This window comes from Sorex fumeus, unplaced genomic scaffold (genome assembly GCF_029834395.1).
Source record: "Sorex fumeus unplaced genomic scaffold, SorFum_2.1 ptg000063l, whole genome shotgun sequence".
In the NCBI taxonomy this organism is placed as follows: Eukaryota; Metazoa; Chordata; class Mammalia; order Eulipotyphla; family Soricidae; genus Sorex; species Sorex fumeus.
The window spans coordinates 47,174,794-47,187,464 of record NW_026606120.1 but is presented as its reverse complement, the minus strand read 5'-3'; the positions used below and the strand labels follow the sequence as shown (position 1 = coordinate 47,187,464).

At 37.4% G+C, this 12,671-nt stretch overlaps 1 protein-coding gene across 3 annotated transcripts in view; it reads left to right on the top strand.

Annotated features, from left to right (window-relative positions):
* Positions 1-12,671, top strand: part of GOSR1 (golgi SNAP receptor complex member 1) — a 37,395-nt gene that overhangs the window by 11,291 nt on the left and 13,433 nt on the right. For all 3 annotated transcript variants that reach the window (XM_056127368.1, XM_056127367.1, XM_056127370.1), the window contains 2 exons: positions 40-131; positions 5,792-5,866. In XM_056127368.1, the coding sequence (XP_055983343.1) occupies positions 40-131; positions 5,792-5,866 (167 nt within the window). The remainder of the gene's footprint in view (positions 1-39; positions 132-5,791; positions 5,867-12,671) is intronic.

Here is a 12,671-nt window from a genome sequence, read left to right as displayed (position 1 = left end):
AATTAGCGAATGTTAAATCTTGATACTGGCTTATTACAGGATTACACACATGAATTCCATAAAACCAAAGCAAACTTTATGGCAATACGGGAACGAGAGAACCTCATGGGATCTGTACGAAAGGATATTGAGTAAGTCACCTTTTATCATATTTTGTAGAATGTTCATTGAGGTTTAGGCTTTGAGTAATTAACTAGTAGAACATTGATTTGGATTTCAAGATTTCTCTTCCTGTTTCACAATGTTTAAACATTGCTGCTGCAATTTAGCCCTAATCTGCTTTTCTGGTCTTATCTCCAGCTTCTAGAATTATCATGGGCACCTGCCAACACCAATTTTCCTGTCTCGACTCAAAATCTAGTTGAGATAACAACTCAAAGTTTCTCACACTTATTTGACCCTACTTTTCGGGAGGTGGGGGAGAGGGGAAAATCCCCTTTTCAGACAAAAAAAAATTGCTCAGTTCTTCACACTGGAAATCAACTTTCATTAAGGGAACAAACAGAAAGTGCCCTCCGTTGCACCTTCCCCCCATTATTCTAGCGTCCACCTTCTCCCCCCCCCAAAAAAAAAGCAGCAGTACCACCCACTTTAGGAAACACTTGAGAATTTCATAAGAATTTTCTCTGATCTTCAACCACCTACTTTTAGAGTTATAACATTGGGTCCCAGAGATAGCTGCAGGGGCTAGATTATATGTTTTACATGAAAACAGCCTAGGTTTGATCCCAGCACCACATAATTTCTCAAGCACTACTGAGAATAACCTCTCAGCCCTGAGCTAGGGTAGCTCATAAGCACTGCAGGGTATGGCCCAAATTTATAGCATTCCACGTTTACCTCAAATTTATAACATCAATATTTTATTAAAGTTACCTCAAAATCATAACATTTCTAGTAACTGAAGATCTACCTGTTGGCCCTCTTGATTAACACCTACTCCTACTCTCTCCCTTGTCCCAATAATTATATATTCTTTCAGATAGCTATCAGTATAGCCTTCCCCGAAATCTGAAAATCCTTGGTTCCAGATTCTAGATAAATCCTTAGCTTTATGGCAAATTATTTAAGGATTTTCAACAATTTATACTGATCTCAAGCCATGGTATATTTCTATAGAGCCCACACCCAGTGGTGATCAGGCCACCACCAGGCTAAGGGTTTATCTAGAATCAGCACTGTGAGTGTGGTCTTGATTTCAGTGCTGGGGAACAAATTTAGGCCTCACATATGCTAAGTGGTTCCTCTACCATTTGAACTATTTCCCAGCCCTCACTCAGTTATTTTAAAAATTTGTTCTTCTATCTCTTTACCCAGATTTCAGGAATATATTTTAACATTTTTTTTGTACAATTTTGAAATACTTTTTTACAGCCAAGCATAACCAATAAGCGTAAATCTACTTGGCATCTAATAAAAAATGAAAACTTTTTACTTCTGGATTATTTATTTAAAAATAATGAATAAGGACCGGAGCGATAGTGTAGTGGGTAGGATGTTTGCCTTGCACACAGCCAACCAGATTTGGTCTTAGGCAACCGCATATCGTCCTCTGAGTCTGCCAGGAATGATCCCTGAGCACAGAGCCACTTGTAAACCCTGAGCACCACCAGATGATGTCCCAAAACAAACCAAAAAATAAATATATATCATTATTTTAAGAATATTGGTAGTAGTAAAAGGAAAATGCTTGTTGTTTCACTTGCTCCACATTTCACTTGTTACACACATATAACAAACTAGTCTCTGTTGCCAGTAAGAAATTTTCTAGAAATTCTCTATGAAACAGTAGACAGTTTTAAAGTAGAAATAATTTAATATTCATTGCAACAGTTGGAGTTTATTTTGAGGGGGAGTGTCCAAAATGAGCCCAGGGTCATCCAAGCCATAAAAGTTGTTTAGTTGTTTCCACCTGCAGAAATTATCTTGGAAAATCAATATTTATTAATTTATATTTTTAATTTTAAGCACATGTACTTTGTGTAAAAGAGTTTTACAAAAAGAATATTTTTAGTTGCCTGTATTTTTAGCTCTAAAGACATTTTTAAGTCTTTCACTTAGTAACTGTTTACATGTAGTCTGTTTACAGGTGTTTTAAGAAATACATTATGAACCAGTTTAGAAGATAGCTTTTATGTCTAGACATTTAGCTTACTCACAGTTTGTGGGAATTACAAAAAAAAAAACCCACAAAAATAATTTTCTGAATGATGATCAGAAAACAAACATGGTCATCCATTTACTGCACTATTTCCTGATACTAATCATGGGTAAATTGGTAATAAGATTGTTAGTCACAGAAGATAGAAGTGAAATACCAGGGACCAGAGAGGTAGTACAGGATTTTAGGTACTTCCTTTGTATGCTGCCACTTCTGGTTTGATTCTTATATTGCATATGGTCTCTCTAGTACCACCAGAAATTATTCTTGAAAACAACCAGGAATAAAGCCTGAACACCAGTGAGTGTGACCCAAAAACAAAAGAAGAAAAGAGTAGAAAGATCAATTTGATTTTTTCGGATTTTTAATTTAGGTATTAGACGTCAGTAAGCACTTATTCAAACATATATTATGATTGAGTGGGAATGTAGCATTGTGACAATTTAATAGGTTTTTGGAAACATTTTTTCATATATTTTTACTAGTTTCATATAATAGAAGAAATTTTTGTCCCATTTTATAAAAACTACATTTTTTGATACCTTGGTAATGAGCTACCTAAGGTAATATCTAAGATTAAATAATACATTATTTAGGATAGCTTTAAATCCAAACATTTATCTTGCAGGTTTAATTTGGTTTTAATTATACTGCTTTTCTTGATACATTCTTTCCTGCTGTGATTTGCACATCATTCCAGCAGCTTCTTTTCTCATTGCAGTATGTGTGCAGTTGTATTTTTAAAATTATTTCCAATATTTTGAGAATAGAAACAAATTAATGTCATCAAAATGGCAGTACTCCCCAAAGCATTATCAGATTCAATGCAGTCCCTATAAAGACACGCATGATATTTTTCAAAGACTAGGCCACACACTTCTAAATTCATATGGAACTGTAACACATCCCTCTCCTGCCACCCATACCCAAAGAAATTTCTGATAAAAAGAAGATGAGAGGCATCACTTTTCCCAACTGCAATTTGTACTACAAAGAGAGTAATTAAAACAACAGTAATGGAATAAAAACAGACCCTCAGGTATAGGGTTGGTTAGTCTTCAGTAAGAGAGAAAAAATATATGAAAAGGAGCACTGAAAGCCTCTTCAACAAGTGGTCTTAACAAAACTGGTCAACCACATGCATAAAATGAAAGTCAGATTTCTTTGTAATGCCATGCATGAAAGTCAAACCAAAATGGATTGAAGACCTTAGTATCAAGCCTGACTCCATAAGGTACATATTGGCAGAACTTGGCAGAACTCTCCATGACATTGAAGCTAGAGGCATCTTTAAGGGTGATATGTCACTGACCAAGCAAGTGAAAGCAATGATAAACAAATAGGACTACATTAAATTAAAAAGCTTCTGCACCTCAAAGGAAAAAAAAGACCAAAATACAAAGCCCACAGACTGAGAGAAATTTGCTCACCCACCACTCATCTGATAAAGAATTAATATTAAAGATATAAAAAGCACTGGTAGAACTTTGCAAGAAAAAAAAAACTCCCCAATGGGGAGAAGAAATGAACAGAAACTTTCTCAAAGAGGAAGTATAAATGGCCAAAATGTACATGAAAAAAATGCTCTCTACCGCTAATCATCAGGGAAGTGCAAATCAAAACAATAAGATACTCTTTCACAACAAAGAGACTGGCACTTATCACAAAGGCGTCTTGACATGATTGTTGACACAGCTGCCAAAAAGCTTCAGCCTTTTTGGAAAACAGTGTGAAAATTCCTCAAAAAAAACTAAAAATTGAGCTTCCATATGATGCAGCACTCCTACTCCTGAGAGTATAACCCTGGATTCCAAAATTACAAGGCAGAAAATACTTCTGCAGTCCTATGTCTGCACTCCTATGTTCATTGCAGCACTATTAACTATAGCCAAAATCTGGAACCAACCCAAGTGCCCAAGAACAGATAACTAGATAGAGAACCTATGGTACATCTACACAATGAAATACTATGTGACCAGTAGAAAAGATGAAGTGATGAAATTTGCTGCTACATGGAAGGATCTGGAGAGTGTCATGTAGAATGAAATGAATTAGAAGGATGACAGAATGATCACACTGATTTGCGGGATGTAAAGAAACATAGTAGGGGAATATTTAATTCCCAAAGACAATAGAAACAAAGGGCAGGAAAACTGTTCTACTAGGAAACTTTCCATAGTGGGAGAAGAGGATAGGACAGGGAAGGGACCACGATGACAACAATAGAGGGAAGTGGTCAGTTGACAAGAACTGGTGCTGAAAGGAGTAATGTGCATGGTACCCTCTCAATAGTATTGTAAGTCACAGTGCCTAAGAGGAAAAAAAAATGAGGGACCAGAGTAATAGTATAGTAGGTAGAGTGTTTGCTTTGTACAGCAAAAGAGTAAGGGACCAGAGTGATAATATAACAGAGTGTTTGCTTTGCACACAGCTGACCCCCACCCCCACCCCCACCCCTTATGGTCCCCTGAGAACTGCCAGGAGTGATCTCTAAGTGCAGAGCAAGGAGTCAATCCTGAGCACCGCTGGGTTGGCCCAAAACCAAAACAAAAAAGAAGTTATGGTATAAACCCCCACTGGAAAAAAAACTAAGAAATTAAAAAGTCTTGTGTCTGAGCGGGTAGGCCGCTTGCCTTGTATGCGGCCAATACAGGTTTAATCCCTGGCATCCCCTATGTCTCAGGGGAGCCCCATCAGGAGTGATCCTGAATGCAGAGTCAGAAATAAGTAAGCTCTGAGCACTGCCAGGTGTCATTCCCCTCCCCCCCAAAAAAAAGTTACGAAGCCTTGCTTTTTGCTGCAACATGGATGGAACTGAAGAGCTAAGCAAAATAAATCTTGGTATCTTAATAAAAATTGAAAAGAAAGGAAAAAAAGAAAGAAACAGAGCAAGGAAATAATGTTTAATGAAAACAAACTCTAGACTTTAACATATTTGGGCGACCTAAAAGGGCAAGGATAGAGCAGTCCTATTGTGGAAGGATTTTGGCACTTTAGTGGTACATGTGCAGTGGTAATATTGTGCTCCTCAAACATACAGATTTTATATATTCTGTTACATCAGTATAGTAAAGATTTTTTTTTAATGTTGGGGATAATAGAAAAAGAGAAAATTAGATTTTCTGTTTGTTAAGAATGTTGACGCAAAATAAAATGTATGCTTGACTTGACCTGGATTTAATCCCATTGAATGTCAAAAAAAAATAAAGTTGAATTATTTTAGTGAAAAACTAATGAATTCTTAGCCTAAATAGGTATTAAGGGCCAGAAAAATAGTAAAAAGGTCAAGTAAATCACTCGCCTTGTGTGCAGCTGATCCCAGTTCAATCCCTCACACTGTATATGGTCCCTGTACATGATCTGAATACGATCACCAGGCCAGGAGTGATCCCTGAGTATAGAGCTAGGAGTAAGCCCTGAGCACTGCTTGGTGTGCCCCCCACAAAAACAACCCCAAAAGCAATTATATCTATTTCAAATAAACATGATATCATGTTTATTTAAAATAGATACCATTTTTAGAAGCAGTGAAAAGGATTATATATTTTAACTATTCATTTAAAATTATGGAGAGGCTTAGTTTGTCCACTGTGTATATTAACTTAAAGTTTATTTCCTCTTTTGGTCTAGGTCTTATAAAAGTGGGTCTGGAATAAACAACAGAAGAACTGAATTATTTTTGAAAGAACATGACCACCTACGAAAGTAGGTATTGCAGAATATATGCATACTCTCTGATTTCCCTTATGTAAAAGAGTTTTTGGTATTTACAGACCAAAGTGCATTAATACTGATGTGTTTAACTTTTCTAATGATTCTATGAAGTAAAATTGGAATTACAACTATTACTATAATCCAGTCATAAATATCTTTCTTAGTCAAGATATGCTATCAAATATCTATAACCTGCATTCTTCTTATGCTAATTTGTTACCAGTAAATGTCTTTTATTGCTATAAAATTTTTTTTCTTTATCAGATTTGTTGCTCTATTACTGTCCACTTTAGGGTGTTAATAATGATAGTGATAATGCTATAATGAATTATATTTGAAAAACCTATTACCACTTGTATATAAAGATAATTGGCTGTACATCAGATCCAAAGAAAATACCGTTTTCCAAAAGAGATTGCAAAATTACTTATTTCTGTGAGCTTAGCCTCGAAGGCGCTTAAGCTAGTATTCATAGTAAAAGCATCAGAAATTTCTTTTATATTCACAGTTGAATATCATTAATTAGTCATGTTCATATTAGCTTACCATATTATTAGTTTTCCCTTAAATGTCATAATTCTGGGGCCAGAGAGATAGGTCTGTGGGTATCATGTTTGCCTTGCATGTGACTTACCCAGGTATGATCCTTTGGGCACCGTATACCCTGAACACTACCAGGAGTGATTACTGACCACAGAGTCAGGAGGAAGCCCTGAGTACAGTCCACTGTGGCCCAGAAAACAAAAATTAAAAAATGAATATCACCACTTTAAGTATAAGCTGCTGAAATCATAACATAGAAAGGTCAAGATCTTTTCAAAAATCCAGTTGCTTCGAGTATTGAATGTTACTCATGGGCCAGAGAGATAATACAGTGGGTAAGGTTCTTGCCTCCCAGTGGCTCAATCTTGATCTTGGCTCAATCCCTGTCATCCTGTATTGTTCCATGAGTACCTCCAGACATGACTCTGAGCACAGAGTCAGGAGTAAGCTCTGAGCACTGCTACGTGTGACTCAGGCACCACCACCCTTCCCCAAAAGAAGTTACTTGTGTTTTTTTTTCTTTTTTCTTTTTCGGTGGGTGTATGGAGGATCGGCTTTTTGGGCATACCCGCAGTGCTCAGGAGTTACTTCTGACTCTTAAACATAGGATTTACTCTTTGGGGTGCTCAGAGGATCATATGAGATGCTGGGAATAGAACCTAGGTTGGCTGTGTGCAAGACAAGCACCTAAATTGTCCTTCAGGCCCTCTTGGTGTTTCCTAATGTATTAAGTAGTACTAGTTGGCACAAGGGGGCAGTATTCCTTAGATAAATGTTTATGGTTATTCATAACTTAGGTGAATACTTTGGTATTTAATAAAGATCACCTAAAAATAATTTAGCCTTATATGCTAAACTATATTAATGAATTTGGGGTATATCGAACAAGGCATAGCATTCACAAGTAGCACAAAGTAAAGATTAGATTTATCAATGTTTCCATAATTACAGCCTCAGAAGTAAACAAAAATACAGTATTTAATTACTTAAAAAGGAATGATTTTATGGTGAAAATAATCTACCTGAGTACTTGCATGAATGTATATATTTTTATTTCATTGTTTCAAAGAGTGTTAATATAAATTTTATATGAAAACTTCCTTAATTGCATTTATTTAATTTTAAAACTTTTCTGGTTTTATGGGGCTGGAGTGATAGCACAGTGGGTTGGGCATTTGCCTTGCACGCAGCTGACCCGGGTTCTATTCCCAGGATCCCATATGGTCCCCTGAGCACTGCCAGGAGTGATTCCTGAGTGCAAAGCCAGGAGTAACCCCTGAGCATCGCCAGGTATGACCCAAAAAGCAAAAACAAAAAAAACCTTTCTGGTTTTAATACTTAATACTCATTTTAACATGAAAATAGTGAAGTAATATTGGGAAACAAAACAAATAACTTGTTTAGGTTTGTAAAAATAAGGAGAGCATTGGAAGGTCTTCTCTTCTTTTTTCATCAAAGTATAAGTCTCAGAAATAGGCAAGGTAAAGTTGAATAAATTGATTCTCATGATAGGGCCAGAGCAATAGCACAGCGGTTAGGGCATTTGCCTTGCATGTGGCCAACCTAGGTTCAATCCCCAGCTTCCCATATGGTCCTCTGTGCATCATCAGGTGTGGTCCAAATAACCGTCCCCAATAAATTAAAGATTGATTCTCATAAGTATGGAGAATTCTTGAGACCAAAAACCAGAGCTTAATCTTTGACATTAAAAAACAGCATCCAAATAAATTTTGGAGAATCTGCTTTTGTATAAATTACAAATACTTTTTAGATAATAAAATTATGGAAAATTCATATAAAATATGACTTTTTTCACAACGCTAATTGGTTTTTTAGGAATATATTAATTTTGATGTTTTGTGAATATTTTTAAATTACCAGTGACTCAGTTAACTACTTTGATTTTTGTATAATGGGATCAGACTTTTTTATGACTTTTTAAGATTTTTATTTATATCTCGTATTATTTTTTCATACTAATATAAATTTCTACAGCTTGCTTTTAAAAATACATATTTTTGCCTGAAAAAGTAAAAAACCTTTAGTAAATGAATACCAGACATAGAAAAATCACTCATAATGCACTATTTAGACTGGTTCCCCTTAATACATTTTTTTCTAAAAATGAGAGTTTGTAACAGTTTATCTTAACAAAAAATAACGAAAGACAATTTCTATTTCTATATGATGGATAAAGTCATTTTTTTGTTTGTTGGTTTTGGTTTTGGTTTTTGGACCACACTTTGTGGTACTCAGGGGTCACTACTAGTGGTTCTCAGGGAACCACTTGGGGTGCTGGGGATTTGCATTACATCCAGGTTTGACACATGTAATGCAAATGCCTTAGCCACTGTACTTTCTCTTCAGCCCCTCATTTTCATTTTTGACTTCTCTTTCCCTGAGAAGTCAGTGCCAGTCAGTAGTAAATTGAATCCGTGTTCAGTTGTACCTATTTGGTTTTCACTAGGTTGTGGCTCTTTGATTGCTGTTTAGATTCTTTTATCTTCCTTTAGTCCCTTTTGACTATTCCCTAGTAGTTTTCTTTTAAAAGATGTGTCTGAGTTAAATTTTATGTGTTAGGTTTTTTCTTTTGCCCTTATCATCTTGTCTTTCTTTGTAGGGACCTTCCCCCATGGTGCTAGCGTTGAAAGGTGTGGAATCCCCAGTTGGGAGTCTCTTGGCGATAAGGGCCTGATGGTGGGAACTGGTGTCAGCAGCATGTTACTCAGGGCCTGGCTCATGCTGGGCATTTGTTCCTCCCTTGAGCTACCTCCCCAGCCCCTCTCAGTATTTTTTTTTTTGTTGGGGTGGGGGAGTTGGTCACACCTGAAGATACTCCTGGCTCAGCACCAAGGGATTACTCCTGGCATTGCTCAGGGACCATATTGGATGTCGGGGATTGAACCCAGTTCGACCATGTTGAAGGCAAACTCCCTACGCACTGTACTATCTCTCTGGCACCTTAGATATTTATTTTTAAAAGACTGTGAGACTGACTGATTGTGTTGCTGCTCTTTTGAAAGATGGAAAAAGAACAGAGAGGGTATAAAAGCTTTGATTACCTAAAGCTTAAAAAGCTATTATTTTTTCAGTCATATCCTCTGTAATGTGCTGGGTTTGTTCTTTTTCTCAAGAAAAATCTTGTTGTTTTGAATAAAACATGTCTTTCACATTTATCTTAATGAAGTTGGTGAATGTAGACATTTCAGTGGTCATGAAAAATTTGAATTTGGAGCTAAGTGTACACAGATTGCGAGTGCCTAACCACTTCCCGGTAATCCTAAGTGAGCCACTAGAGCAGGACTGCAGCCTCATCTTCTCATCTGTAATTAAGCCACAGAAATCTTTAGCTCCAACTTGGGACCATCTTGTCTTCTTCTTTTTTTTTTTTTTTCATTTTTATTAGAAACACCATGAGGTACAGTTGTAGACTTAAAAATTTTTGTGCTTGGGTTTCAGTTATACAGTGATCGAGTACCCATCCCTCCACCAGTGCCCATTCTCCACCACCACGGATCCCAGTATCCCTCCCACCCCCCATCCCCCCATCCCACCCTTCCTCTGTGGCAGGGCATTCCCTTTTGTGTTCTCTCTCTCTCTCTCTCTCTCTCTCTCTCTCTCTCTCTCTCTCTCTCTCTCTCTCTCTCTCTCTCTCTCCCTCCCCTTTTGAGTGCTGTGGTTTGCAAAAGAGGCATTGAGTGTCAATCATGTTCAGTCTATAGTTTACTTTCAGCATGCATCTCCCATCCTGGGAGGATCCTCCCAACACCGTTTACTTGGTGATCCCTTCTCTGTCTGAGCTGCCTTTTCCCCTAGCATGTACGGCTGGCCTTCAAGCCATGGAGTGAACCTCCTGGTACTTATCTCGACTATTCTTGGGTGTTAGTCTCCTATTTTGTTACTTTATATTCCACAGATGAATGCAGTCTTTCTGTATCTGTCCCTCTCTTTCTGACTCATTTCACTTAGCATGATACTTTCCATGTAGTACCACTTGTATGTAAATTTCATGACTTCATCGTTTCTAACAGCTGCATAGTACTCCATTGTGTAAATGTACCAAAGTCTCTTTAACCAGTCATCTGTTCTCGGGCACTCAGGTTTTTTCCAGATTTTGGCTATTGTGCAGCAGTGAACATAGAAGTGCAGGTGTCATTTCGACTATACTTTTTTGCCTCTCCGAGATGTATTCCCAGGAGTGGTATTGCTGGGTCAAATGGGAGCTCAATTTTCTATTTTTTTCCATCTTGTGTTTTATATATTTTTTTCTTACAACTTGCCCTCCTACCCAGTTATCCCTGAAAACACTTACAGCCTTTGGTCTTTTCTGTATTTCTTTTTGCTATACCCTTGGAAAGCGCCATTTGATTCACAGTTTTATTACGGTATCTGCAGGCCTAATACCGATAGAGTGATACTCAGCTGGGTCAGATGATTTGAAACAAGAGAACAACGGCATTGTGCTGTGAGGTTGCTGCAGCGCTGGGACCACCTGGGCATTCCTTGCCAGGGAGGGGCTTCCAGACTACACCCAATGGTGCTTGGTGCCAAGGACTGAACCATGATTGGACATATGCAAAGCATCATTCTCTGACCCCTGTTTTATCTCCCTGGCCCAGATTTACCATTTTAAATGTATTATTTCCAACCTTATATGAGTATTCAGCATTATCCCAGACCTTTTGCTCTCTTGACCCTGTTGGTTCTCTCTCAAATTCTTCTTGACTTTCCCATCCTATAATCTAAAATACTTCCTTCCCTTCTTCCTGCCTGCCTTCCTTCCTCCCCTGCAGCCCTCCCTCCCGGGTTTTCTTAAACATCCCCTCTGTCACTTAGCTTATAATATACTTGCTGTCTTTGTGTCAGTACTTATTTATTGCCTCAGCCTATTGACTTTCCCACACAACTCTGCTGTCCATATTTTCACTTGAGACAGCAGCAGTCTCCTAAATTACAGATCAAATAGACACTTTTTTGTTCTTCGGATGTTGCTTGACTTCATTTGACACTCTTAATCTTTTTCCTGTTCCTCATTGAAAATCTCAGCTACATAATGCTGAAATCTACACATTCTCCACCTAACCTCTCTTAACGGTTGTTTTTTGTTTGGCTTTTTTTTTTTAATTTTTCTGAGTGCCTCCAAATTGAATCTCAGAATCCTTTAGCATTCAGTACGCTAGGAAGAAATTAATTAGTTGTAATCCATAAAAGAAATTTGCTATCTACACTCCCATTTTAGCCCACTATTTGTCCTTGACACACAGCAATATTTCCTCCTCTTTGTTGGCAGCTATTTGAAGACTTTGCACAGAGAACGTGAAATTTCTACTTGAAAATGCATCAAAAAAGTGATTGGTGAATTTTTTTCTTGCCAACAATAATAAAATTAATGAGAGTGTTGAGGGAAGAGGGAAAATACTTGAAGTTATGTACAATCAGCAAAAGATTCAGGCTGAAGATTTCATCCATGCTTGGAGGCTGTGTTTGTTTTTATGGATGTTTATTTTAATGGAGGTACTGGATTTGTGGACCTGTCATGATTTATAGCTTGAATTACAGACTAGATATACTCAAGTCAGCATAAAAAATTCTTGTTAATTTTAAAATAATTTAAAGTAGTGCAGATACTGTAAATATTTTTTAAATTTTTTTAACTTTTATTTTTGGGTGGAAAAAACTTTTTTGGGGGGGTCCATTCAAGAGCAGTGGAAAGACTCAGGACATGCCTTTGCTACCTGGGGCACTAATACTTTAAATATTTCTATAATTTGCTGGATTAAAAAGGGTAATTCTGTTTAATTACATCAGATCATAAAACAAACAAGTAGCGGTCAAAGAGATAGTATAGCAGGTAGGACGCTTGCCTTGCATGTGGCTGTTCCATGTTCCATCCCTGATACCCCGCCGCATGCAAGACAAACACTCTACCACTGTACTATACCACTGTACAAAGTAACTTCTTCAAATCCCATTTACCCAAGAACTTATTGCCAGGCTCCCTGTGCCCTCTCCCCCCACTTCCCTGCCCCATCCCCAAGACCCTCCTACCTGCCTACTTCAGTCTTAACCAAATGAGAAGGTCGTGGAGACTTAGGGTACTCTAAGGAGAAGTGTAAAATCCATGGTCCTCCCTCTTTTTACACCATTATGTAAGCCCCTTCTTCTATACCAGAGGATATTAGAGATCTTAATTTTAGTTTGTTTTTTTTTTTTTAAGTGAAGCTGATTAGTTTGGTTTCCTTTTAAGATGACC